This window comes from Miscanthus floridulus, chromosome 8, assembly GCF_019320115.1.
Source record: "Miscanthus floridulus cultivar M001 chromosome 8, ASM1932011v1, whole genome shotgun sequence".
NCBI classification, from domain to species: domain Eukaryota; kingdom Viridiplantae; phylum Streptophyta; class Magnoliopsida; order Poales; family Poaceae; genus Miscanthus; species Miscanthus floridulus.
In genome coordinates, this window is record NC_089587.1 from 214,017,502 (window position 1) to 214,045,375 (window position 27,874).

The 27,874-nt window shown below is 43.6% G+C and overlaps 1 protein-coding gene across 1 annotated transcript in view; it reads left to right on the top strand.

Annotated features, from left to right (window-relative positions):
- Positions 1-27,874, top strand: part of LOC136470607 (uncharacterized) — a 40,547-nt gene that overhangs the window by 943 nt on the left and 11,730 nt on the right. The window contains 1 exon segment of the mRNA XM_066468392.1: positions 60-1,492. Coding sequence (XP_066324489.1) covers positions 60-1,492 — 1,433 coding nt within the window.

The window sequence follows — 27,874 nt, forward strand, 5'->3', positions numbered from 1 at the left end:
GTATTTCATTGATTTTATTTTTTCTTTCCAATAAATATATTTTTTCTTTTCTCTTGTAGGTTTGTCAATGATAAAGGAAATATCATTGAGAGGTTTCTTGGCATTGAACATGTTTCTGACACCACATCACATTCACTAAAGGAAGCATTGGATACTATGCTTAGGAGGTATGGTCTATCTATTTCCAAGATTAGAGGACAAGGATATGATGGAGCTTCAAACATGAGAGGACAGTTTCATGGATTACAAAGGCTGGTATTGAATGAAAACCCATTTGCCTTTTACATCCACTGTTTTGCTCATCAATTGCAACTTGTGGTAGTTTCTGTAGCCAAGTGTTGTACTTCAACATTTGATTTCTTCAACTATGTCACTTCAATTGTCAATACTGTTAGTGTTTCTTGCAAAAGAAAAGATCAACTCCTCCAAAATCACCATGACCATCTTGTTCAGCAATTAGATAGTGGTGATATTTTTCCTGGGAGAGGGAAAAACCAAGAAACTAGTCTTGCTAGGCCTGGCGATACACAGTGGGGAACACATCACAAAACATTGGCGCGTCTTATGCTCATGTGGGGTTCTGTACTTGAGGTGTTAGAGAATGTTAGTGAAGATGGAACTGATGGGGAAAAGAAAACTATTGCATCTGGATTAATAACAAAAATGGAGTCATTTGAATTTGTGTTCATATTACATCTTATGATTAGAGTATTGGGGTTGACTCAAGAAATATCACAATGTTTGCAAAGGAAAAATCAGAACATTGTTCGTGCAATAGGATTGATTGGTTCTGTGATGAGAAATATGAATGCCATGAGGGAAAATGGTTGGGATGATCTTTTTGAAGAGGTCAAAAGCTTTTGTGTCCAAAAGAAGATAGACATTCCTAATATGGAAGATATGATACCAGTTAGAGGTCGTTCCAAATTCTGTGGTTCCAAATTAGTGACACACTACCATCATTTTCATCATGGAATTTTCATTGCTGTGATTGATCAGATTCTTTGTGAGTTAAACAATCGGTTTCTAGAAAGATCAACTCAACTCTTGAGATGTGTTGCTTGTCTTGATCCGAATGGTTCTTTTGCTAACTTTGAGATAGAGCAATTAGTTGAGCTTGCTAAGATCTATAAAGATGACTTCAGTGATTATGATTGTGAAAAGCTAAGGGGTGACCTCCTGGTATTTATTGATGATGTCAAACATGATAGAGATTTTGGCACATGTACTGATCTTGGTAATCTTGCTGAGAAGATGGTTCAAAGTGATAGACATACACATTTCCCTTTGGTGTATCGTCTCATTGAACTTGCATTGATTTTGCCGGTGGCAACAACAACAGTTGAAAGAGCATTCTCCACTATGAATATTATCAAGACCGAACGGAGGAATAAAATAAATGATGAATGGATGAATAATAGCATGATATGCTATATTGAGCAGGATTTGTTTGCATCAGTTGAAGATGATAAAATTTTGAAGCGCTTTCAAGGTTTCAAAAACCGAAAGATAAATTTGCCACGCGAGCGCCCGAGGTGCGTATTGTTTTAGTAAATTTCATTTTATAATGCTATCTTGATATATGAAGAAGTATGACATTTTAAAAATTATGTAGCATTGAGCGTGGTGGTTCAAGTGGTGTGAATTCATGAAGACGGAAGACATCAGGCATGGATTTTTTTTTATTATGGAAGGCTCTTTGTATTTGGTACTTTTCTATTCTCGTCATGGTTCTATGTATCTTTGAGCACTTTGAATTGATATCAATATTTGCTATATCTATTAGTCTACTGTGTACAGTGAGCAAAAAAAATGCTCTCTATTATTTAGCCCCCCCCCCTTGGTCCATTTCTGGATCCGCCACTGCAGGGAGGGACAAGGAGGCGGCATAATTGAACGGGCCACATAAACGATCTGGTCCTACCTTGATCTATGTACCAAAACCAAATACGTCATCTAGGCCTCGTTTAGATGGCGGGCAGGAATCAGTATTTGATATTGTAGTATTTTTATTTGTATTTGACAATTATTGTCTAATTATGGCCTAACTAGGCTCAAAAGATTCGTCTCGTAATTTACAATCAAACTGTGTAATTAGTTATTTTTTTATCTACATTTAATACTCCATACATGTGTTCAAAGATTTGATGTAATGAAGAGAGAGTGAAAAAACTTACAATCTAAACAAGTCCCTAATAAAAACGGAGAAGCTTTCACACAACCTACGACAGAATGGACTCGGTTCCTCGTGATTCCCATCATATTACAAGGCCGCAGGTTGGTGAAACACTAATATCATCTATATAAACTAACTCACACATTGATAGAGTCTCCATGTAATAAGAGGGTGTTTGGTACTGCTTCGCTCCATATTTTTTTAAGCTCCGCTCCATGTTTTTTAGCTAAATAGTTTCAGCTCCACGTATAGCACCTAAAAAGGTGCTCTATAAACTCTAATTTTTTGTGGAACTGCTCCACGGTGGAGTTTGTGGAGCAGTCACAAACATCCTTAAATATTATATTTTTTTTCTCTCTCCCTTAACTCACAAGCGCACTAGCTCGTCAGAACTTGCAACCGTTGTTCGTTGTCGCCTCGTCCAGCAATGGAGAAGACGTTGGTCCATGGTCCTGTACCCAGGCTTCGGCGTCGGCCACCTGTCACCGATGCTCGAGCTATCCAAGTTGCTCCTCTGCCACGGTGGTGGCGCGGCGCTCGACGTCGTCGCACTCATCCAGTCGCCGTTCGGGGACCCCAGCTTCAACGACACAATATTGTATCTGTTGTTGCAGAACCGTCTAAAATAACACACTTCCGGAGGCTCTTATCTTCCATTAGACACTAAACACCCTAAGAGTGAGCTAAATCAAACAGTTCTGTCGAGCACACCCCATGGAATAACTCAAAAATCCACATTCTTCATCAGGATCATAAATGAGTGAATAAAGATTACAACATTCTTGGTCATTTCTTACCTCTCTTTTAATACAACATCAGAGTATTACATCAATGGTTACAACAACGGAATATAAAATATTATCAGAGTTTTAGCAGAAATAAAATCATTGAATGACAAGGGAAACATTTACATGATGAACATTTATATGCATGCAATAATAACAGGTTATAAGTCTTTCCTATGTAAAACATTTTGGTGGAAGTTTTACATAACTCTAAGTCCAAAACGTAAAGAAAATCATCGCTGAGCCCACCAGGAGGTTTCCACACACAAGTGTCAGCCCTAGCATCCACCTGTCACCTACAACAGGAGAATAAAACCCTGAGTACTCGATTGTACTCAGCAAGACTTACCCGTTAGGAGAAAATAAAAGACTCCAAGGATATGCAAGGCTTTCTGGCTTGTGGTTTATTGTATCAGCAGGAATCATTACTAAACGTGCATCCTTATATTCACTTTTATTAGCAGTTCTCATTAGTTTATTAACTAACCATTCTATGTAAGCACCTATGCTACTTTCAAGCATATGATAAGCAATCAGAACCATTTTATTATCTTCCATGTTCCAGTTCTTACTACGGTGCTAGACTATAGTCAAATCATTACTGTCTCAGAAACGGTGATTCGCGAATCAATGTATCCCAGCTGGGTACCCCAAAACACATGCCTCGTTTGTACCCTAGGCACAAACAAGACCAACCTGTTCTACTCCTGTCAAAGGGTCTAGGTCCCCGTCCAAGCTTGGAGTGAACTTAGACTCCAAGCCCCAACACCTGAGACCCGGTCTCAGTATGGTGCTTAGACCTCCACCTAATACCCACCCCTAAAAGTCAATCCAGAAAGAGTCAAAATCCATGATAAGAGAGTAACAAGTTTTCCCGCTCCTATAAGCTACTATGTGCTCAGGATAATAAGTCTGTGACCTAACTATCATCCACAGCAACGGACGGTCCTCAATTGACACAGACGGAATAAGTGCAACCAAGACCTCGCTCGGTTACCAACCACATCCAATTTCCAAGTGCAGTCCCATCCGGTTTCCAATTATTATCCATATATATTACATGTGATATAAACATAATAAATAGTAACAATAATATCTTTCCTATCTCTCGTGAGTGATAGGTAATCACTCGACTTCTATTAAGGTCCTATAGCATAGCAGGCTACATGATCCTAGCATACTAGTAAGACTCATAGAGTAAGGAGATATATGCAAGTGGGTTTCATTCAACTCCTTAAAACTTAATGCATAAGCATAAAATAAAGTGTGGAATAATAAAGGTTATGCACTGGGACTTGCCTGGGTAAGATATAACCAAAAGTTAGCATTCCATCATGGTGACACGATCATCCAGACACCATCTTCTCCGCTACTTTGGTCGACTCCACGATCCATCGTTGTCCCTATTATGATATTCATGGATGCAACGCAGAGACGTAAATACTCAATGACAAGCGTAATGCTGAAAATATGATTATGTCTCTCAAGCTAATGAGCTAGCTCTAATGACTAACATATTAGGCTACGTATCCACGTTGTCTATCACAGCGTCATTTCCCAATAGGTATTTTAGTTATACAATTCCGAAGTGTTTCTTTATTTCATTTCATTGATTCGATATATATTCGAACTAGGGTTCATCAACTATCTTAGTAAACTAATTATTCTGGAGTTACAAAAATTACAGAGAGCACATAATAATACTATAAAGCTACTATAAAAAATTTAGGATCAAAGCTATCACCAATTTAGCACAAAGATTCCTACAAGTTTATATCTTAATAATATTGAACACCTTAGTTTAATTATAAAACTCCTAAAAATATTATAATACTATGCGAACAAGATATACTAGCAGATAGATCATGATTTTAGAAACCTAACAAAATTAGTTTCATAATTTTTGGATTCCTACATAATTTTATATCAAATTTACAAGTTTAGCTTAGAACTAAATTAAGAAATTGCTTTAGAAAAGAAAAAAGAAAGCCAGCGGCAACCACTTTAGCCTAGTAACCCTTCGCAGCCCGCACAGAATGGGGCGGCACGCCAGCAGGCCGGCCCAACTGGCCCACGATGTAAGCGCCTGTCGATGTTTTACCACCGATAGCCTGCCACGGGGGTACCCGGGGCAGTATGTTCGGGCTTCGGCGTATGCTGAACCCGATGGTTAACGCAAGAGACAGTCGATTTATCCTGGTTCAGGCCCTCGATCGTAGATCGAGTAATAACCTTATGTCCAGTCGGCGTTAGCCTTTGCGTTAGATTGATTGTAAAGTATTGTGTTGTACCGTTGTCCTTCTCTCAGGAGCCCTGCCCTTCTTTATATAGTCAGGAGGCCAGAGTCCTAGTCAGTTTACAATGAGATTTCCTAATAGGATTACGTAATAGTTCTACTACTACGATTATATGGGAAGAATCCTAGTTGGACTAGATCTTCTTTCTACCTTGCGGGGTATCCTGTGGGTCCCGCATCGATAAGCCCCCGAGCACTTCATGGTTGAGCTCTGAAAATCTCGCTCTGCTCCTTCTAGTCTTGTTGAGTAGGAACAAAATGTCATTCGAGCATTTTCTGGGATGAAACCTTGTAGCGCTCCTTGGGATCTTTGGGTGGTGAGTGCTTTTTGAAGAAAAAGTGCATCCATCTGGTTGTAGCCCCCGAGCCTCTTGCTATTTGGAACAAGGAGCTGGAGGATCTTATCTTGAAGTTGCCCTGATTGTTCGTTGAAATTTTATCAAAAAGAACTCGAACATGGCTTGTTCCGGGTTCTTTTTGCCGTAATGTCTTGAAGTGGTCTACGTTGAGGAAGCCTATTGGTGACGTGCGCTTTTTCGAAGAAAAAGTACACTCACTGAGTGTAGCCCCCGAGCCTATTGCTATTTGGAACAAAAAGTTGGAGGGTCTTGATCCTTTATGTTGTTTGAAAATTTTGAGTGTAGCCCCCGAGCCTCTTGCTATTTGGAACAAAAAGTTGGAGGGTCTTGATCCTTTATGTTGTTTGAAAATTTTGTGTTCTGAAGTAGTCCCCGAGACTTGGATTACGTCATCATCCGAGTAGTTTTGCGGTAAGCAGCCTCCGAGCTTATGTCAAAAAATTGCACTCACTGAGTGTAGCCCTCGAGCCTCTTGCTTTTGTTTGCAAAAGTTGGAGGGTCTCCTGCGGCCCCGTGCTTTCTCCGAGTTCTTCTTTTTAGAAAAGAAGTCGGATGAAGAGTCTTGATGTGTCGTCGTTGTAGTCTTGAGTTTCTTGTATTCTTGGTCCTTTGTCTTTGGTTCCGAGCCTCCGGGAATAGGTGAAAATGAAGGCCGAGCTCCCTAGCTCAGTGTTGTTTAAGCTATGATGCTGGCCAAGCCCCCGAGCGTATATCCGTGTTGTTTTGTTCAGGAAGAACTCGGATGCATGGTTTTGGCGTATTCTTTGATAGTTTTGCTGTTGTCAGATGTAGTTGTATGGTGGTGGTTGAGTGTAAATGCCTTTTGTTCACGGGTTGTACTGTGCTGGTATATTCTTCCGAATATGCCCGTCTTCGAGTACCGCTTCCTCTCGCCTGAGTCGTCCATTATTGTGTCCTATCTTTTCACTATGTCCTTTGTTAGGCCTATTTCGTTGGTACTCCTAGTCCATGTGCGCCGATCCTTTGGTCTATAAATACTATCCCTGAGTGCTTGTTTTCATTCATTGGATATTCTGTTGAAACCTTGGTGGTCATGAATATGGTAGTTTGTGAAGTAGAGCAGCCCCCGGGCATGTTTTGTAGTTTCTGTGTGTCTTGTCGTAGATGGAGGAAGTCTTGTGATAGGGATTAGAGGTAGGCTGATCCCGCGACAGCATTGTGCCAGGATGTACGTGGTGGTAGTTGGAGGAAGTCTTGTGATGTGGGCTTCGTTCCTTCATCCAGCAGTTCTGGGTTGATCCTCGTCGCCTATCTTGAGACCGTCCAGTGCAGATCAACACCATATCCAGCATCACATCGGTCTTGGGTAGACAGATGCCTGCCGGTCTTCTATGCTCCATGTTGCCCTGCCGTGCTGTCGATTTCTGCCTTGGATGCACTGCGTCCGTCCTTTGAAGAAAACAGTGTAACTGATGGCCGTTTGTCCTTCCGAGTAGCAATTTGGGACACGTAGTCGTTCCAGAGCCTAGTCGTGTCTGTGTTCCTCTTTGCTACTTTGCTTTTCGTGGTGCTGAGTTCGTTGGGTCTTGTAAGATTTGTAATCTTCTATTTTTGAAGTCGCTTGTAATGTAACGAATCTTATCTTCTGAGTTGTCTTTGACTTTTCTGTTGTGATCCCTGTCGTTCATGAGACTACCGCGTTCTTTCTTACTTAACCGGGTTCTTTTGTTCCTCGTGAGGTAGCCCTTTCTTTCTTCTTTCTTTCTTCTTGGTTTGACGGGTCGTTCTTGTATCAATCTGATAATCCTGCCGTGGCGTTGGACGGATAAGTCTGAAATCTGCCCATTGGTTTTTACCGTTGTGAGGATTTGTGCCCTCCGTCGTTTTAGCTGCGTCGGTAAATGGACCGTTGCGTTCCCACACTGTGCTTTAACAGGCCTTGTGGGCCGTTTGTATTACTGAGAAATCTATTTAAAGACCTTTTATCTTCCTTTCCCTTGTCGCCCAGCTCTTGCCTTTAAACCCTAGTTCTCAAAAATCCACCGCCGTCATTGTCGCCATCACCTGAGCACCATCATTCTAGCTTCATCTTCCTTAGCACCTTTTTTGCTTCCGCTAGTTCATGGGAAAGAAGAAAACCGCAAGCAAGTCTCAGGCAACCTTTGTCGACGAGGAGTCTTCCCTGTCTTTGATTGAAAACCAGGAGTTCATGGCCATAAGGGCAGCTCAGAAGGTTTGGCCAGCTCCAACAACAAGTGAAGACCAGCTGCGCGAGCTCGTTAGTGATGGCTTGATCCAAAGCAAAGTCATCGCTGAATGGAGAGTTTCGGGCGAGCATCAGGTTCCGGCTCCGGGTCCTGGTGAGATTGTCCTTTTTGTTTCCTTTGTCCGCGCTGGACTTTGTCTTCCTGCTTCCGCCTTCCTTCATCAGTTTCTTGGTTATTTCGGGGTTAGTCTGAACCATCTAACCCCCAATGCCGTTCTCCATCTTTCTGTTTTTGTTCACCTTTGTGAAGCCTTCCTTGGGATCCCTCCTTCTCTATCTCTTTTTCGCTTTTTCTTTCATCTGAAACCTCAACCCCGCCGTGAAGAAACCAGTGCCCTCGGCGGTTGCGGGATTCAGTTTCGCCAGGGTCTCAAAATTAAGTTTTTTGACTATGACCTGGTTGATTTTGTCAAAGATTGGCGTGCCGAGTGGTTTTACGCTTCCAATTTGATCCCTTCTCTTGTTGTTCACTCTGGATCCGGTCCTGTGGTGAATGACCGATGGAACAAGAAGCTTGAGTCACCTGCTGAGATTCAAGCGATCCAGCCACTCCTTGATAGGATTAGCATGTTGAAACAGCAGGGATTGACCGGCTTTGGTATTGTCTCAAGCTTTCTTCGTCATCGGGTTCAGCCCTTGAAAGAGCGGGAACATCTCGGCTTTGAGTATTCTGGGGCTGAGGATCCTTCACGCATGGTCCCAGCTCTTGAGCTGACCGGTGAGGAGGTACTTGAGCGCCTCCAGAAGATGCTGAAAGGAGTGAGCGTCATTCCTCCTGCCGTCTCTGAGTTCTCGGCCACCAACCCGCCCCTAGCTGTGAGTTGTCTATCTTTTTTATTTGAGTTCTCTATGTACTCTTGCTGCATCCGTTCTTACTTAGCTTTTCCTTGTCTCGGTGTTTTATCTTTTTTCACAGGAGCTTGGGTGGAATTTTGTCGATCCGATCCCCCTTGGTGTTCTCCCTGCCGTGGCAGAGACAGGGGATCGTCTAGCTGGTACTTCTACAAGTAGTAAGTCTCAAACCTCTACAGCCCTTCCTGGGGTTTCTTTCAGATTTGTTGATGTATATGAAGAGTATGTTCCTCGTCTAGTCCCTCACGGTCCTCGTAGTGTCCCGAAGAGGGGGCGAATGGATGGGTCTTCATCTGGCTTGCCTGTCTCTAAGAAGCCTCGCAAACCAAGTACTCCCTCAGGTACTCTAGTTGTTGCTAGCATGCTCTTAGGTGAGCACATTTAATACTCTTTGTTCTTTTATTTTCATGTTTCTCTCTTGAACCGAGTACTTTTCATCTCCTTTTCAGCGGGTGCTCTGGTTTCGTTGGCTGAGGAAGAAGAGGATGATGAAGTCCCCCTCATCATGTGGCGGTGAGTTGTTTTTCATATTCTTGTTGCATTGAATTTCTTCTCTTTGTTTTGAATTTTAGTCTTGGACTTTTTGAAGTAATCGAAGGTCGGGTGTGAGTTCTTCTGAGGCTCCCGCGCCGACTTCTTCTGAAGCTCCAGTGTCGAGTTCTTTGGTTGCCTCTGTCCTGAGCTGTACCGCTCCTCTGATGCGGAGTTCTTCTACGGCTCCAGCCCCAGCTTCTTCTTCAGCCCTGGCTTCTTCCACGGCTCCAGGCCCGGCTTCTTCCGCGGCTCCGTTGTCTGCTGTCCCGCTCCTATCGCCGGGTGGCGGGGATGTCTTCGCCGTTGTGGTTCCCCCTGCGAGGCCTTCTCTTGGTTTCGCGAAGAAGAAAGTAGTCGGGTGAGTAAATTCTAGCTTTATCTTTTTGGCTTTTATCTTCCTTCTTCTGGTTCTTATTAGTGCTTCCTTTTATCACTTTTTAGTGTTTCATCTTCTCTAATTTCTTCATCGACTTCTTCTCTGCCTCCTGCCGTGCCAACGAGTTCCGAGCTTCGGGACTCACAACATTGTGTTGATGAAGTCGCCGCGGGGGCTTCAGAGCTACCTGGCGGAGTTGCAGACTCGGTCGCTCCGGAGGTAACTGTGGCCGTCGCGCCGGGTTCTTCTAAGGGTTTGGCTCCGGCTTCCCTGGAGGTCGCTTTGGTCGTTCCTCCTTCACCCCAGCCAGCCTCTCCTTCCCCTTCTCTTGTCTCTGGCGGCCCCTCCTTTTCCGGTGATGTGGTGCAACAGTTCGATGCCACTCATCGGCTATCGGAGCTGACCGCAGCCTGGGGGAGCTTGTCGACCCTCGCGACTTGTTTTGGTGAAAAGCTCCAAGTAGGTTTTACTGCCGCTCCTCTTTTGCATGCTTGTTTTTTCTTCTATCCTTACGCTTTGTTTCTCTTTGCTTCTTTTTGCCCAGTCTTTTTCTCGTGATCATTCTGGCTTCTTTTTCTCATCTGAAAATGAGAGGAAGTTGTCTTCGGAGGTGGACGCTCTGAAAGCCGATCTTGACCTTCTCCGGGTTGAGTTGGAGACGGAGCGTCAAATGCACCAAAAGGAGAAGAAAGCCCTTCGCGCCCGGGTAGTGGAGACGGAGAAATAGAGAGATGCTGCGGTGGAGTCTGCGAAGAATGAATGCAAAGGTGCCGCGGGTTCTGCCTGTTTCTTCTTGTATTTTGACTTCTTTTTCCGCTGACTTGTTCTTGGGTGTTCTATCTAGCTCTCCGAGTTGAGAAGCAGAAGCTCTCGGAGAGTATTGATGAAATGAGGGCCCTTGTCCGTTCTAGTCATAATAGAGCTGAGGAGGTAATTACTCATGCTAAGGAAGAACTCGCCCTTGCTAGGCTGATTAGGCGTGGAGCTAACAGAGATCTTGTGCAGGCCCAAAAAACCATTGAAGGCTTGTCTAGGAAGCTGGCGACGGCTACCGAGAATTAGAATGCCTTGTGGAAATCTTTTCGTTCGGTAGCCGATGTCCTCCAGACTCCAGCGGATGATGGGCAATCTTGGGCGCAGTTCATTCCCTGGATTCCGACTCGTTTCCAAGAGTTCGCGAAGAGGTGTGCCCAAGTATGTACCAAGAATGTGCTGGCCTAGGTCCGGGTCCTTGCTCCAGAAGCGCCTCTCTCCAAGATAGCAGAAGAAGCTGAAAGCCAAGAATATCTTGACGCTGTTGAAAGGATGGAGCCCGAGGTTGAAGATCTAGCCAGTAGGGTTGTAGATAGTCTAAATATTGATATTTTCCCTTTCTGATGACAACGCCTGACTCGATTGAGCGTCCTCTTGTAATATTACACTTCTTTTTAAATGAAGATTCTTTATTTTTGTCGATGTATTCTTTGCCTGGGTGCGGTTGAAGTTACTTGACTTGCTGAGTACCTTGTCTTGTTCCCGTCTCTGCTCCGTAAGACAACTCTGTGCATTATTCTGACGAGGCCCCTCGATTTGTCGAGTACTTTTCTTTTCTTCTTCCTTTGTGATCCGTCGAGTGCTTTGTCCGTGCTATGACTTGTTAGATGTAGGTCTTTGCGTTAACAACCTTTTGCCTGCGCTATGTAAAACGACTTGGTATAGAATGTTGCCTCAACAAACCTCGGCATCTGAGTGCTTTCTTGAGTGGCACTTGTGCTTTTCTTAGAAAAAAGTATTCCTATCTGGATGTAGCCCCCGAGCCTCTTGCTTTTTGGAACGAAGTGCTGGAGGGTCTTTTGAAGTTAAAATTTCGGTCGACTCAGCCAATTTGCTTTTTGTTAGCTTTTAGCTACCCTCATCGGTGAGTTCAAGCGTTTTTTCAGCTATTTTGCTCTTGGCCGGGATGCTCAGGCATGTTTTCAGCCATTTTGCTTTTTGTTTCGGGTGTTAGCTTTTAGCTACCCTCATCGGCTCAAGCATTTTTTCAGCTATTTTGCTCTCGGTCGGAATGCTCAGGCATGTTTTCAGCCATTTTGCTTTTTGGTTTGGGTGTTAGCTTTTAGCTACCCTCATCGGCGGGCTCAAGCGTTTTTTCAGCTATTTTGCTCTCGGCCAGAATGCTCAGGCATGCTTTCAGCCATTTTGCTTTTTGTTTCGGGTGTTAGCTTTTAGCTACCCTCATCGGCGGGCTCAAGCGTTTTTTCAGCTATTTTGCTCTTGGCCGGGATGCTCAGGCATGTTTTCAGCTGTTTTGCTTTTTGTTTCGGGTGTTAGCTTTTAGCTACCCTCATCGGCGGGCTCAAGCGTTTTTTCAGCTATTTTGCTCTCGGCCGGAATGCTCAGGCATGTTTTTAGCCATTTTGCTTTTTGTTTCGTGAAAACAACTCGTTGGAAGTCATGACAAGACATGCTGTGGATGAATATCATCTTTATTGATCATGAGTATAAACTAATACATATGTTGTTGAAGAGTATTGCCTTTCGTTGATTGTGAACGTAGGTCCCTTGTGGCTTGCATATCTGTTTTTTATTGAGTTGTTTTTACGCGTAGAATCTTCTTAGCTGGCTGATGTGCCATGTATTACTGACTTCTTTTCCATCTTCGGTTATTAACTTGTATGTGCCTGGTCCGGTGACTTTTGTGACAATGAACGGGCCTTCCCATGGACTGGGTAGCTTATGTCGTCCATCAGTCTTTTGTATCCTTCTTAGCACTAAGTCTCCGACTTGTAGTGATCGAGGTTGGGTACTCTTGTTGTAGTGCCGTCTTAAACCTTGTAGGTATCTGGCTGATTGGAGGGTAGTGTTTATTCTGACTTCTTCTGAGCTGTCGAGTTCTAATCTTCTTGTGTGTTCTGCTTCTCCTTCATCATATTGTTCTATTTTTGGGGATGTTCAGATCAAGTCGGCAGGTAGTACGGCCTCTGACCCATAAACTAGGAAGAAGGGTGAGTGGCCTGTTGCTCTGCTTATTTGAGTTTGTAGCCCCCATACTACTTTCGGTAATTCTTCAATCCATTTGGACCCATAGTCCACTAGTTCTTCGTATAACCTTGGTTTTAATCCGGCTAGTATGAGTCCATTAGCCCTTTCTACTTGTCCGTTGGCTTCTGGATGTGCAACAGACGCATAGTCTATACTGAAACCACAGTCTTGTGCCCAGCTCTTGAATTCTGTAGCTGTGAAGGGGGAGCCTAGATCTGTGATGATTCGATTGGGCATGCCGAAGCGGTGCGTAATGTCTTGGATGAACTCGACTGCTTTGGTTGCGCTGTATTTCGTGAGTGGTTTGTATTCAATCCACTTGGTGAACTTGTCGATTGCTACAAAGATGTACTCGAAGCCGCCTTTTGCTTTTTTCAGGGGTCCTACTTGATCTAGCCCCTAGCAGGAAAAAGGCCAAGCGGGTGGGATGTAGATAAGATTGTGAGCTGGTACATGGGCTTGTCTTGCAAACATTTGGCAACTTTTGCATTTTCTGACCAGCTCTTCTACGTCTTTCAAAGCGGTTGGCTAGTAGAATCCGGCGCGAAAAGCTTTGCCAACCAGTGTCCTTGAAGCGGCATGATTTCCACAGCAACCTGAGTGTATTTCGTCTAGGATCTCTTTACCTTCTTCAAATGAGACACATTTTAGGAGTACTCCTGATGATGTTGCTCTTTTGTAAAGTTTATCTCCTACTAGAACGTAGTTTTTGCTTCTGCGAACAACTTGGGTGGCTTCTACCTTATCTGCCGGTAATTTGTTTTCTTTGATATAGTCGATGAAAACTTGGGTCCATGAAGTGTTGATTATCAAGATCTGAACGCCTTTAGCCTGAATTTCATGTGTTGTTTCACCGGGTTGTTTGATAGAGGGAACTGATAGCTCTTCTATGAATACGCCGGGTGGAACCATTGCTCTGTCTGATCCGAGCTTGGTAAGGACATCTGCTGCAATGTTTGAATCGCATAGGACATGTAAAATTTCTAATCCTTGGAAGTGTTTTTCAAGTTTCCGTATTTCAGCACAATAAGCACCCATGTTTTCTTTGGTGCAGTCCCAATCTTTGTTGACTTGGTTGATGACCACTGCTGAATCGCCGTATACGAGTAATCTTTTTATTCCGAGGGTAATCGTGACTCGTAGCCCGTGGATGAGGGCTTCATATTCTGCTTCGTTATTTGTAGCTTGCCATAATATCTGAAGGACGTACTTGAGTTGTTTTCCTTCTAGAGAAATGAGGAGAACGCCTACACCGGCCCCACCTAGTTTGAGTGATCTGTCAAAGTACATCTTCCGGTGGTCGAGGATTGTATCTAATAAGGGCTGTTGAATCTCTGTCCATTCGGCCACGAAATCGGTGAGGGCTTGAGATTTGATTGCTTTCCGTGGGGTGAAATTGATGTCAAGAGCTCCAATTTCAACTGCCCATTTGGATATGCGCCCTGTGGCGTCTTTATTGTGTAGGATATCTCCGAGTGGAAAAATCTGTCACTACGGTAATCTTGTGGCTTTCAAAATAGTGGCAAAGTTTCCGTGAGGTAATGAGTAGGGCGTAGAGTAGTTTTTGTACATGCGGGTACCGGATTTTGGATTCTGACAGTACTTCGCTGATGTAGTATACTGGACGTTGCACTTTATACACGCGCCCTTGTTCTTCTCTTTCTATGACTATTGCTGTGCTGATTATGGTAGGAGTTGCCGCGATATATAGTATCATATCTTCATCTTTCTTTGGAGGTGTCAGGATAGGTGATGAAGTGAGGTATTCTTTAAGTTTTTTGAAAGCTTCGTCGGCCTCTATTGTCCACTCGAACTTGTCTATTTTCTTTAGTAGTTTAAAGAAAGGTAACCCTTTTTCGCCGAGTCTTGATATGAAACGGTTGAGGGCCGCCATGCATCCTGTTAGTTTCTGAACATCTTTGACACTTCTAGGTGGGCCCATTTCTGTTATAGCTCGAATTTGCTTGGTGCTGGCTTCGATCCCGCGCTGACTGACCAAAAATCCGAGTGGTTGTCCTGAGGGAACTCCAAATACACATTTATTTGGGTTCAATTTCCATCTCCATTTCTTCAAGTTTTTGAAGGTTTGCTTTAAATCTTCAATTAGAGTGTCTGGGTTCTTTGTTTTTACCACCACATCATCCACGTATGCCTCCACATTTTCACCGATTTGATTCCCAAGGCAAGTCTGGATAGCTCTTTGGTACGTGGCACCAGTGTTCTTTAGTCCAAACGACATGGTCTTGTAGCAGTAGGCGCCAAACGGGGTGATGAAAGATGTCTTGCTCTAGTCTTCTTCTTTTAGTGCGATCTGGTGATATCCTGAATAGCAATCGAGAAAAGATAATAACACAGATCCTGCTGTCGAGTCAACTATCTGGTCAATGCGTGGTAGCCCGAACGGATCTTTTGGGCAATGTTTGTTGAGATCTGTGTAATCGACGCACATACGCCACTCGTCCGTGTTTTTCTTCTATACAAGGACCGGGTTTGCTAGCCAATCTGGATATAGGATCTCCTTGATGAATCCGGCTGCCATTAGTTTTGTTATTTCCTTTTTAATTGCTGCCTTCTTATCGGGTGAGAATCGTCGTAGCCGTTGTTTTACAGGTTTGGAGCTTTTGTTAACATCAATTCTGTGCTCAGCCAACTCCCTTGGGACTCCTGGCATGTCGGCTGGCTTCCAAGCGAAGATATCTTTGTTGTCCCGAAGAAAGTTGGTGAGCGCGAGTTCCTATTTTGCCAAGAGGTGAGCACTGATAGTTGCTGTCTTGGAGGTATCGCCTGTGCCTAAGTCGATTTGCTTGACGTCGGCTTCTTTTGGTGGTGCGATGATGCTGGGCTTTTTAGCCGGTATTTCTAATTCTTCTTGGCTTGTTTCTACAGCGATTGCGGCTATTTCTTTTCTTCCATTGTCGGCTTGCGCTTTAGCTGCAATCTGGATCGCCTGAACGTCGCAGTCAAAAGCGCGCTTTAAATTGCTTCGAAGGGAAAGGATACCGTTGGGTCCTGGCATCTTAAGTAGTAAGTACGGGTAATGTGGTATTGCCATGAATTTGGCTAGTGCTGGACGTCCGAGGATTGCATGATATGATGAATCGAAATCGGCGACTTCAAATTTGATAAACTCTGTTCGGTAGTTTGAAGGAGTTCCAAAGGTAACAGGTAAAGTAATTTGTCCGAGTGGCATGGCTGCTTTGCTGGGTACTATTCCATAAAAAGGTGTGCTTGTTGGCGTAATCATCCCGGCGAGTTGTAGTCCCATTTTCCTTAGAGTTTCTGAAAAGATGATGTTAAGCCCAGCTCCTCTATCGATTAGTACTTTGGTGACGGTCATACCAGCAATAGTCGGATCCAAAACCAATGGATAATGGCCTACGTTTCCCACGCTAGTCCATTGGTCTTCTCTGGTAAATTGGATAGGATACTATGACCAATTGAGGTATCTTGGTGTAGCCGGTTCTGCTGTCATAATGGTCCGTAGTGCTAGTTTTTCTTGATGTTTACTTCTGCAATCCGGAGCCCCTGAGAAAATCACTGCTACCGTTCCCCTAGGTTTTTGGAATCCTTTGTCCTCGTGGTTGTCTTCTTCTCTCTTCTGATTGTCCTCTTTAGTGTTTTCCTTACTATCTTTTCTTGTGTATCGATCATTGAAAGTGTAGCAATTTCCGATAGTGTGCCTCCCACTAGGGTGCAATGGGCAACGTATGTTTTCAATGTCATCATATCTTCTTGGTTTGGGAAATTTCTTTGATTTGTCGGCCATTGCCACAGTATTATCTGGTCTACGTTTTCTTTCTTGATGTCTACTATTTCGTTGACTTTGCTTGTCCGGGTTGTCTTGGTTGCTTCTGTCCGGGAACCTCTCTCGCGTTTTTTCTTCTGCAGTAATCATCTTTTCTACTGTACGTCTGAATTCTTCATTATTTCTTGGATTTTCTTTACAGAAGTCTTGAAATTGCCATCTGGCCATGATTCCATGAGAAAAAGCTTCAATTACTTCTCATTCGGTTATGTCATGCACTTGAGCTCGTAGTTCACCGAATCATTGATAATAGTTTCTGAGACTTTCACCTCCCTTTTGCTTGAGTCCTTTTAGTTCTGCATGAGTGATTGGGTGTGTAATGATTCCTGCGAAATTCTCACAAAAAGCTCTCTGCAAATCCTCCCAATTTCTGATAGATCCTGGATTTAGTTTATCGAACCATTGGAGGGGCATGGCCTCCAGTGCCATGGGGAAGAAAAGGGCTTTGATATCGTCGTCTCCTCCGGCTAGTTCAATCGATTGTGAATATATTCTGAGCCATTGCTTTGGTTCGGTTTTGCCATCATACTTGGAGTGATTAGATGGTTTGAATTTGTGAGGTAATCGCACCAATGCGAGCCTATTCGTGAAACAGGGGAACCTATCGTGAGCCTTGGATTCTTTGAATTCGGATTCGGCGCCTTCCTCTGGCCAACTGTCGTTCTGATGGGAACAATTTTGCGAGGCTGTCTAGGTAGGAACCCTGCTCCTAGTCTTCCTTAGTTGTTCAAATTGGTGGACTTGATTATGTTCCTTCCTACTTCCTCCGTCATGGCTTCCACCCGGCCCAAGTCTTTCGAAGGCGGATTTCCTTTGATTTTGATCTTCTTGCTGGTGGGTTGTTGATCTAGCGGGTAGTCTTGATCGAGCTTTCTCTTCATGTGTTCTCGGGATTATCGATCGGAGCAAGTCCTGGAGTTGTTCGTACTTCTCACCAGGATGCGAAGTTGCTCCGAGTTCTTCTAATGCTTCTCGAATCTTATCGTAAGGCATATTCGCCGTGCGTCTCCCTTCGACTTCTCGTTGTGATTTTCTTTTGTCGTACTCAGCCAATTCTGACTCGTATCTGGTCCAAGCTTCTCTGTGCTGCCTAGCACGGTGTTGGCGCCCTTGCTTCAACTTGTTTTTTCTTTCTCTAGCTTGTTTCTGACTATCTATTTCTCCGTCGTAGCCCTGGACAAAGGGTGATATGTTGGATTCTGATTCATCTGATGATCTGACATCAGGTGCTTCCGGGGGATTTAATGGTGACTGCGGTCGTCGAACCATGAACACTTCTCGCGCATGAGTCGTTCTATTGTTGGCGTTAGTTTTCATACTGTCGGAGTCGCTGATAACTTTAGTGGATGCCTCGGTGTCGTAGATCGAGTCTCCTTCTTGGTAAGGTAAAATAGTTGTTGTTGTTGTGCCGACTAGTTAGGTTTCGCTACTTTCAGGAACGGAATCCGGCCAGTGGATGATATAGTCCTACGATGTTATCGTTAGCATGAGGCCCTCCTGAGCTCCTGTCAGTGGTATCCCGAGTCTTGGATTGAAAAATCTTTCGACCTGTCCTTGATAGGATTTTGCCATGTTGTCGAGCCCAAATGAAGAAGAACTCGACTTCTTGAGAGAATTCTGGGGGTAATCCGAGTTGTTTTGGGTTGCGCTCTGGAATCTTACCAAAAAAGAACTCGGTTTCTTGAAAGCACTCGGATAAAACTTCGCCTTGGAGCTTGAATTCGAATTGGATACGAGTGGTCATGAAATCCGATTTGACTCGGATTCTATGAGCTGCGTGAATTTTCTGGTGAGCTGATCCGTTGTAGTTGTTGGAATAGGAACTTCTTTTAGATGATCTAAATCTTCGAGGAGATGGCTTTGAAGCTTGCCGTCGTTGTCTGCCTCGCAGATCCATGAGCCGAAGATGAAAGTTGATCCCGTCGGGAAAATCATGTTGTCGAGGTCCATTGAGCTCTCAGAAGCAAAGTTACCGAAGGCCCCTACCTGGCGCGCCAGCTGTCGATGTTTTACCACCGATAGCCTGCCACGGGGGTACCCGGGGCAGTATGTTTGAGCTTCGGCGTATGCTGAACCCGATGGTTAACACAAGAGACAGTCGATTTATCCTGGTTCAGGCCCTCGATCGTGGATCGAGTAATAACCTTACGTCCAGTCGGCGTTAGCCTTTGCGTTAGATTGATTATAAAGTGTTGTGTTGTACCGTTGTCCTTCTCTCAAGAGCCCTGCCCTCCTTTATATAGTCAGGAGGCCAGAGTCCTAGTCGGTTTACAATGAGATTTCCTAATAGGATTACGTAATAGTTCTACTACTACGATTATATGGGAAGAATCCTAGTTGGACTAGATCTTCTTTCTACATTGCGGGGTATCCTGTGGGTCCCGCATCGACAGCGCCCACACAACTTTCACAAAATAGCCCCCAAACTATCGGATTATTACGCAGCACCGCTACGTACTATTGCACTAGAGGCATGTCTTGCACCGAGGACCCCCGAGAACTCCACCTTCACACTGATCCAGTCCCCGATGACCCCGTGCGCGATGACGCGGCATCTGCTGGCACGTGACGGTCACGCCGGGCATCAAGAGTCCTCCCTAACTCCACCGAGGAGCCAACCATCCTCCTGAGTCCATACGGTGATGTCGGGGGTGGTTGGAGACTCGGAGAGGTATCTAAGCCCAGCCAACCACGGTGGTGGCTAGAGCAGGCATTCCATGCCGACGGTAGGGCCATACCGGTGACCTAGATCCCTGACAGCAGTATCACGGTGGGGCACAAGTAGTCAGGGCTCACCGAGATGCACTCGACAATGACAGTTGAAGCCAGGGAGGGCTGAGGTGGTCTGGCCACGTGCGCTCAGGCATGGCGGCGACATCCCAAGGCGGACTTCCACTAACATTTCTAGACCACCTTCTTCCCCATCAATGAGTGGGTTGAAAGGTCCTAATATGGCTAGAGGGGGGGTGAATAGCCTATTTAAAATCTATAAATTAACTAGAGCAATTTAATTAGTATAATAAATAGCAAAATGCAAACTTGCTCTAGCTCTACAGGGCTTGCAAGTCACCTATCCAATAATTCTAGTTGTTATGATCACTAGGTACACAATCCACTAGGCCACTACTCACTAAGAGCTTACACAATTGCTACATTAAAGAGCTCCACTAGATGAACTTAATCCATAAAGCAAGCTCTCAATTCTAGCTACACTAAAGAGCTTGATATAGCTAGTTTGCAGAAATATAAATGAGTAAGTGAGGTGATTATACCACCACGTAGATGAGTGAACCAATCATAAGATGAATACTTTATCAATCACCAGAAGAATACCAAAGGGCAAGAGATAACCAATTTTCTCCTGAGGTTCACATGCTTGCCAACACGTTACGTCCCTGTTGTGTCGACCAACACTTGGTAGTTCGACAGCTAAGAGGTGTTGCACGAACCTCGTCCACACAATTGGACACCGCAAGAACCTACCCACAAGTGAGGTAACTCAATGACACAAGCAATCCACTAGAGTTACCTTTCGGCACTCCGTCGGAGAAGGTATAAATCCCCTCACAATCATCGGAGATGGCCACAAACAATCACCAACTCATGCCAATCCTCCTCCATAGCTCCAAGCCGCCTAGGTGGTGGCAACCACTAAGAGAAACAAGTGAATCCCATAGTGAAACACAAATACCAAGTGCCTCTAGATGCAATCACTCAAGTAATGCACTTGGATTCTCTCATAATCTCACAATGATGATGGATCAATGATAGAGATGAGTGGGAGGGCTTTTGTCAAGCTCACAAGGTTGCTATGTCAATGAAAATGGCCAAGGGAGTGAGCTTGAGCCGGCCATGGGGCTTAAATAGAAGTCTCCACGAAATAGAGCCGTTGTACCCCTTCACTGGGCACAACACGGGATGACCGGACGCTCTGGTCAAAATGACCGAATGCTGGACCTCAGCGTCCGATCATGTGATGCGTGCCACGTGTCCCCTCTCTTCAAATGTTGATCGCCCGATCTCAATGGTCAAGAGATGACCGGATGCAGCAGCTTAAAGTGACTGGACGCTGAACCCCAGCATCCGATCATTTCCAGTAAACATCTAGAGATGACTTTTTACGACCGGACATGTCCGATCATGCTCGATCAGACACACCCAGCGCCCGGTCACACGGTAACTCCCCTGTGCGCTGCCACATCAGCAGGACCAGACGCAACCTTCTAGCGTCCGGTCACTAAGTGACCCAACGTCTGGTCAGAGACCGATGCTAGCGTCTTCATGCTTCACCTGACTGGACACGCTGGTCCAACCGAGACTAGCGTCCGGTCACTTACAGTGACCTCCGTCTTTTCTGTCTAGGGCGTCGGTGGCACCATCAGACTGTCCATACTCTACAGATGGACACTCCGTTGGTGAAGTTCCTAACCCTTGCTCAAATGTGCCAACCACTAAGTGTATCACCTTGTGCACATGTGTTAGCCATATTTTCACAAACATTTTCAAGGGTGTTAGCACTCCACTAGACCCTAAATTCATATGTAATGAGTTAGAGCATCTAGTGGCACTTTGATAACTGCATTTCGATATGAGTTTCACTCCTCTTAATAGTATAGCTATCGATCCTAAATGTGATCACACTCGCTAAGTGTCTCGATCACTTAAAACAAAATGGCTCCTACTATTTATACCTTTGCTTTGAGCCTTTTGTTTTTCTCTTTCTTCTTTTCTAAGTTCAAGCATTTGATCATCACCATGTCATCACCATCATCATGATCTTCATCATTGCTTCATTACTTGGAGTAGTGCTACCTATCTCATAACCACTTTGATATACTAGGTTAGCACTTAGGGTTTCATCAATTAACCAAAATCAAACTAGAGCTTTCATGGGTGCAGTTGGTTGTTCAGAAAATGCATCTCATGTTGAAGATCCATCACTACATGCTAGGCCTATGCAAGCTGCTAGCGCAAGTCCCTCTCAGCACGGTCATGAATGGTGCTCATGGCACAAGTCCTATCTTGTTCTGCTTCTGCTAAAGCAGTATGGTTGTTGGCTAGGTTTCGCTGGTGCGTAGCTATGAATGCCTCGGCACTGGCGGACTCTAGCAGCTCCTGCAGTCCTGCTAGCATTGCTTGATCATCTTTTCTTGCTTCTTGGGCGGCAACTCTCTATTGATCCACTTGCTCCATTTGGGTGTGGAGATTTCCCAAAGCTACATATGCTTAATTGGTTTCCCATCGAGCCTCACTTGCTGCCTTTTTGTGCTTGCGCACACGCTTCTTGAGCTTATGTTGTGTAGCTTCGGCCCTCATGAGCTTATCCATGCAAGTGGTATAGGATTCCTGCTAGAAGTCCCTGGTGTCCTAACGAGTATAGAACATCTTCATCACTACAAACATGGCGCTCATAGCGGGACTAGAACTGTCTGCCCCGCTCATCTTGATCTCAAAATCAATGCATTGCAATTGTGTTGTGCCCATACTGCTGTGGATGGATCCACCTGAGGAAAAATACCAGTGGCACTACCGGTGAGCTCATCCTTGTGCTGCTGATAGATCAGACTTAGTACCTCGAAGGCTACTACTTAGGCAGCTTTCCAAGGATTTCTTCCTTTAGATTTCACTTTCTATTCCTGCTAGAAGGGTGCTTGAGTATGAGCTGGTATGGTTGGCCGCACTTCATACCATGTCTGCCCCTCCAGGTATACTTCATTTCAGTGATAGAGGGGCGGTTCATAATACCCCGCATTGTGCAAGACTCTCCAAAGCAGAGGAGGAGTTCTGAACATCAACAAGAAATTCTCACTTCCAGCTGGCGCTGCCATTTGTACCAACAACACATGCAACTCTCATGAGACAAAGTCATAATGGATAAGAGTTACATAATCGAGTAAGAGATCTATAAGGGGAGGAACAATGCAAGTATTTGAATAATAATTTATCATGATGCATGCACGTTCCGTACGTCCTTACAAACTTAGAAAAAAATTATTTCTAATGACATACGCGGTGGCATACATACGTTCTCTCATATATAGCGTTGATAGTCGGGCTACACATTTCGTTGTTAGTGTACCTACACAAGAGTTTCATTTCAGCCCAACCCACAATTATATATGCAGAATGTAAATCTAGGCTCTATGTTGCAACTAAATACTTCCATATATGTATACCCATACAGATACTTTCGTATCAAAGCTACCCAATGACAGTTTATTACCCACAATTAAATACGCACCATACACACATGCAAGGATGCATACACAGCCATATCAAAACTAGCTCTCCCCGACCGCACGCTCACATCTTGCGGTCATGCCACTTATCAACTTACCTTTTTACCTTGGTGTAGAGGCATTTGATCCATACATTATCACTCAAGTGAATGGCATCCATACAATAGCACGTCGTATGGACGACGAAAGGAAAACCCCCCATGTTAGTACTTAATTAGCCACCTAAGAGTCCTTAACTGGGCATAAGAAAGTGATCACTGACACACTTTAGATTTCAACTCTAGGTTTCAAATCCCTATTTATATAGCTATTAGTTGCTAGAAACTGGTTTTGGAAAACAAAAACATTTGTTTTAAATACACATGGCAATTAATGTTGAATTTTGCTCTGATGCCAGCTGTCGCAGAACTGACCAATTTATACGAGCACAAGTACAATGACAGCCCGTAATCGGTCGCACTGTCATACTTGAGCCCATATAAACCTGGTAGTCTGTTGAGTACCACGACAAATCTTGATAAATGATCCACATACAACCAAGATCGTACATGATTGAACATAGATGTCACATGTTACATAAAGTTTACAGATATAATTCATTCATCAGAGTACGAAATAGAGTTATTACAAACCAAGTTCGATAGATAGTAGCGGAAGCAAATTAAAGTTCGAAAGTAGCATTTGCCAACATAGTTCAAATATAATGCCAACACATGATCACCATCCACAAAAATATATAGAAGGATTATTAAAGATGTCTGCCCAAGGCTCACTCCTCATCCATGACGGAATAGAAGCAATTCTTGCAATAGCCGTGATAGACGGTACCATTTGCAACAATGGGAATAAAACCCTGAGTACGAGAAGGTACTCAGCTAGACTTACTCGTCATAAACCAGAAATAAATTGACTCCAAGGATTATGCAAGACTTTATAAGTGGAGGTAGCTCGACAACATTTTTGCCTAAAAACGATTAACTTAATTATACAACTATACTTTGGTCATCAAGTTAATTATAGTTATTCATCTATAGATTAGCAACAATCCTATGCCAAACATGTGGTATATCATTTTAAGAGCATATAATAGTAACCATAGCCAGTGTAGTAATTCTACGTTTATCCGAACTATCACATTCTATAATACAATTACTACAATATTGGGGCTAGCCAAGTTTCTCACTATCCAGGAGAGACGGAGATTCGAATCAATTTCAACCAGCTGGGAATTGATTCCTAACACAAACCTAAACATACCTGTGCCAAGTTAGTCTTAGGTCACCTTTGGTACAACTCAGGTCCACATTTCGTGGGTTTGCCCAACGCCGCACAATTAGAGACAACCGGCTGCCAGGACGTTCAGGCCCGGCTTGCCCTTGGGCTCACGCCTGGCTCCCCACACATCCTTACTACCATCCAGAGTGCGTACTTTGATAGAGTAGGGCCTGGCCTGAGTTGAGCTACTCGGCTTCATGGTCGAAACGAGTTATCTAACCAGCTAAGTGATATGCATGCATTCAATCTTGTTAGAAGTTCCAACAATGGTAAGGTCCTTAATCGGCATAGATGGAATCACATGAGTCAACCTACACATAGACTCTACTCGGCCTCCATTTACATTACCCCATGGTTCTTTTCACGATAGCAAATATAGCCAATCGTGCTTCGGTATCCACCTATATCTCGTAGGTGACAGAAAATCACCTGACTTCTATCGGTCTAAGCATGGCTAAGCATATATTCGATCCTAGACCTACATAGGGTTAAAGGTGTATATATCTGGATAAGGTAGTTCCATGCATCAAGTGTTTCCAATCAACTCTTATAACCTAATGCATTAATCATAAAGGACTCAAGTAGTATTTTGTAAAACAATAGGAGACTTATAATACTCCGGGGCTTGCCTTTGAGAAAAGAGGTGGGTCGGTGATCTAGACACTCAAGGAGCTCTTCTAGAGTCTGCTCCTCTTCTTTTAGAGCTGCGGCTTGAGGAGTCTCCTACTGATCCCCTTCCTCTTCTTCGTTGAATTCCAACAACATTATTTCCCCGGTCGATCCTATATGCATGATCATGGAATAAGGTATCACGAATGCATATATGCTGACACATATGGTATGATAAAACATGATGAATGCATCCTCACAAGTACTTTCCATGACATGGTATTAAGGTAATAACAAGTGCATCCTATTCTACTGAGTAGGTGCATATCTTTTCTCTATTACTTAAGCAAACACTTCTACAATTCATTTACCGAACTATAAAACAGCAGCTACTTGTTTTAACCATAATAGGAGCTATATACATCTCAATCATATGGTTGTGGACATTCTAGAAATAATATGAAATTGTCTACAACTTTATTTTAATACTTTTAATGTGATTCAACATTTATATAGGTCAAACAATTCAGTCAAACAAATCTGTCCAGAAAATAAACAATTAGGGCAGCAAACTTCTAACAGCCAAAACTTTTAAACCCTAAGGCCTATGACCATGAAATTTAATATAAGGTATATCAATAAGTTATCTACAACTTTGTTATTAATAAGTTTTATAGAAAAGGTCATTATCAACATGAAATCATCCACACAACCGAAACTATACATGCAACCATCTACTTGAATTACAAAGCAACAATTAATTAGTTGCATCCAACCAATTGATTCTAAGCCTTACTATGAATATCAACAGTTACTATGCATCACAACCACCATAGAAAACATCATGGTCAATCACAATTAAATTACTTAAATGCCTTTATTAATTTACTTAAATAATTAGGGGAAATAACAAACATACACCAAATTTGCACAATAAATTCTCATAAAATTACAGTAGCTTTCTAGTGCTCATAATAGGTTGGTGTGAAAATCTCATACCATTTGGACGTATATAACATTCTATGCAAAAATAACAAGCTAGCAAGGTCTATTTTAGTGAAAATAGTTAACCCTATAGAAAAGTGTCAAACAACATATTATATATTTTTTCTAGCTTTATATTAGTGCCATACTACTGTACAAAAAATTGCATAGCAATATGTTATATATTTTTATCCCTATAATTTTCCTTAGAAAATGCCATTTATTAGTAGATAAATAGAAATATCATATTTCAATTAAGTTTATTGCAAGTTTAATATTTTTCCTAGCTAGAGCACGTCAACACAAGACTATTAAAATTGGAATCACAATTTTATCATATTTTTAGCTCAAGATATATAATTTACAAGATTGTAAACATTCAAAAAGCATTTATTTAAATACATTTTAATCACCATGAAAAATACCATAAACTGTATATTTCATATTTTTATAAAATACTACACTTCATAAGGAACACAACAAAATTTGGTTCACCAAAAATAAACATATATAACTCAACTTATGATTTTTCAAATTTAGAACATAAATGTGTGAAAGAAATAACAAAAACCCTAACTAGTAGTCGCTGACACAGAGGTCCCACAGGTCAGCGGGGTCCACCTGTCAGTGAACCGAAGCAGAGCACGGCGGTCGGCCGGCGTTATCTCACCGACGGCGAGCACTCTGATGAAACCGACCACACCTACGTGCTCGGCTCACCAAGACGCATCGATTGGTACCCATGGTGACCACGCGGACGCACCGAAGCTACCTTGTCGTCGGCCATGGCAGCACGATGGCGCTACGCGAAGGTGCGTCAGTCACTACAGGTCATGGTAGTGCTCGGCGAGAAGCGCACGAGCTCCGCAGTGTCCGAATGAGTCTACCGAGGCTACTGTGACTAGGTGAGATGCGTCGACAAGTCCTACCCGCGTGCGTGGTGGCACGACTATGAGAGCGTGGCAGCGCTGCACGTCGTGTTCTGCGTCGGTGAGGCAACCAAACATAGTAACATCATGCTACTAGCTAGTATACACTCTGACCAAGCTCCGACGTGGGGAATCAAAAGAAATGCACATGCGAGCTAAGCAGCGATGAGCTCGCCGTGGAGGCGGCCATGGAAGCCGAGCTCTCTAGCGAGGACGGGAACGGCGATTTCGCCCTCACCGTAGCTCATCTAGCACTGCAACCATGTCGAGGAGGTAGAGGGGAATGCAGCGAAGCTAGCTACGAGATGGAGGTGGCAATGGCGTGGTGGAGCAGGGTCTAGGCAATGGCGAAGCTGCTCAGTTGCTTAGCGGAGCTCGGTGGTTCTGCGGCGAGAGTGAGAGAGGGCAGTGGAGAGGGAGCGAGTGAGCGGGTGAATGCGAAATGAGGCGCGTGGGGTCTCAGGTATCAAGCGCCAGCACACTGCGGTGAGGGCCCGATGTTGGACAATGGTGGTCACACGATGGCCTGTCTCTGCCCACGGTCGGCCACATCGGCGTGACACACGATGGCCATCAGAGCTGCGATGAAGCCTAACAGCGAGTTTCCCCTCCCTTCTAGATCCCAAATGGTGGTGAGTTAGCGAGCAAATCCTTAATAAGAGTTGGAGATCTACATACCAGATACAAAGTTGCTTAAGACATCATCTACTAATTCACAATGGTTAGGGAGTTATATCAGCACAAAGTCGAGCACGTCAAACTGTTAACTCCAAATGATAGCAAAATTTCTAAGCGCTAAAAATAGTGAAATCTTGATTCTTGTGAGCCAATTTCAAGCATGTTAGGAGCTAAACTAGCCTATGACCCAAAAATAAAAGTTGTTTCTCTACTCAAATACTACAACTTTGATTTAGTGAACACATCCATGCAAAGGCTCTATGACATAGTTCAACCTAGGTTAAACATACCACTTTCAAATGATGACTTACACTACAACTATGACTTAGTGACCAAACTAGCCCTAGTCATCAATACCAAAGTTGTTCATAATGACATTATAAATATGGTTAAGGTATTCCTAAGGCCAGACAAGCATTTCATACATTGGTTACACATAATGCTTCCTAGGTCAACAAGCATATCATCACTTAGGATAGCTTAATTAGATAAAGTGATCTTCATGAACAATGTTCCATTAGTCATCCTAAGTGTAGCTAAGGTGCTTTAGTGACCAACGTCAACCATTTACACTTATTCACTCATGATCATAAGCATACACAAAGGAAACATGAAATAACAAGGCATGTTTCATATGTTTTAGTGGTGTGTTTCATATGTAAAAGCTCATATATGAATGCTTGATGATTATGCTCTTGCAATGCAAGTCAAATTATGCAAGCCTAACAC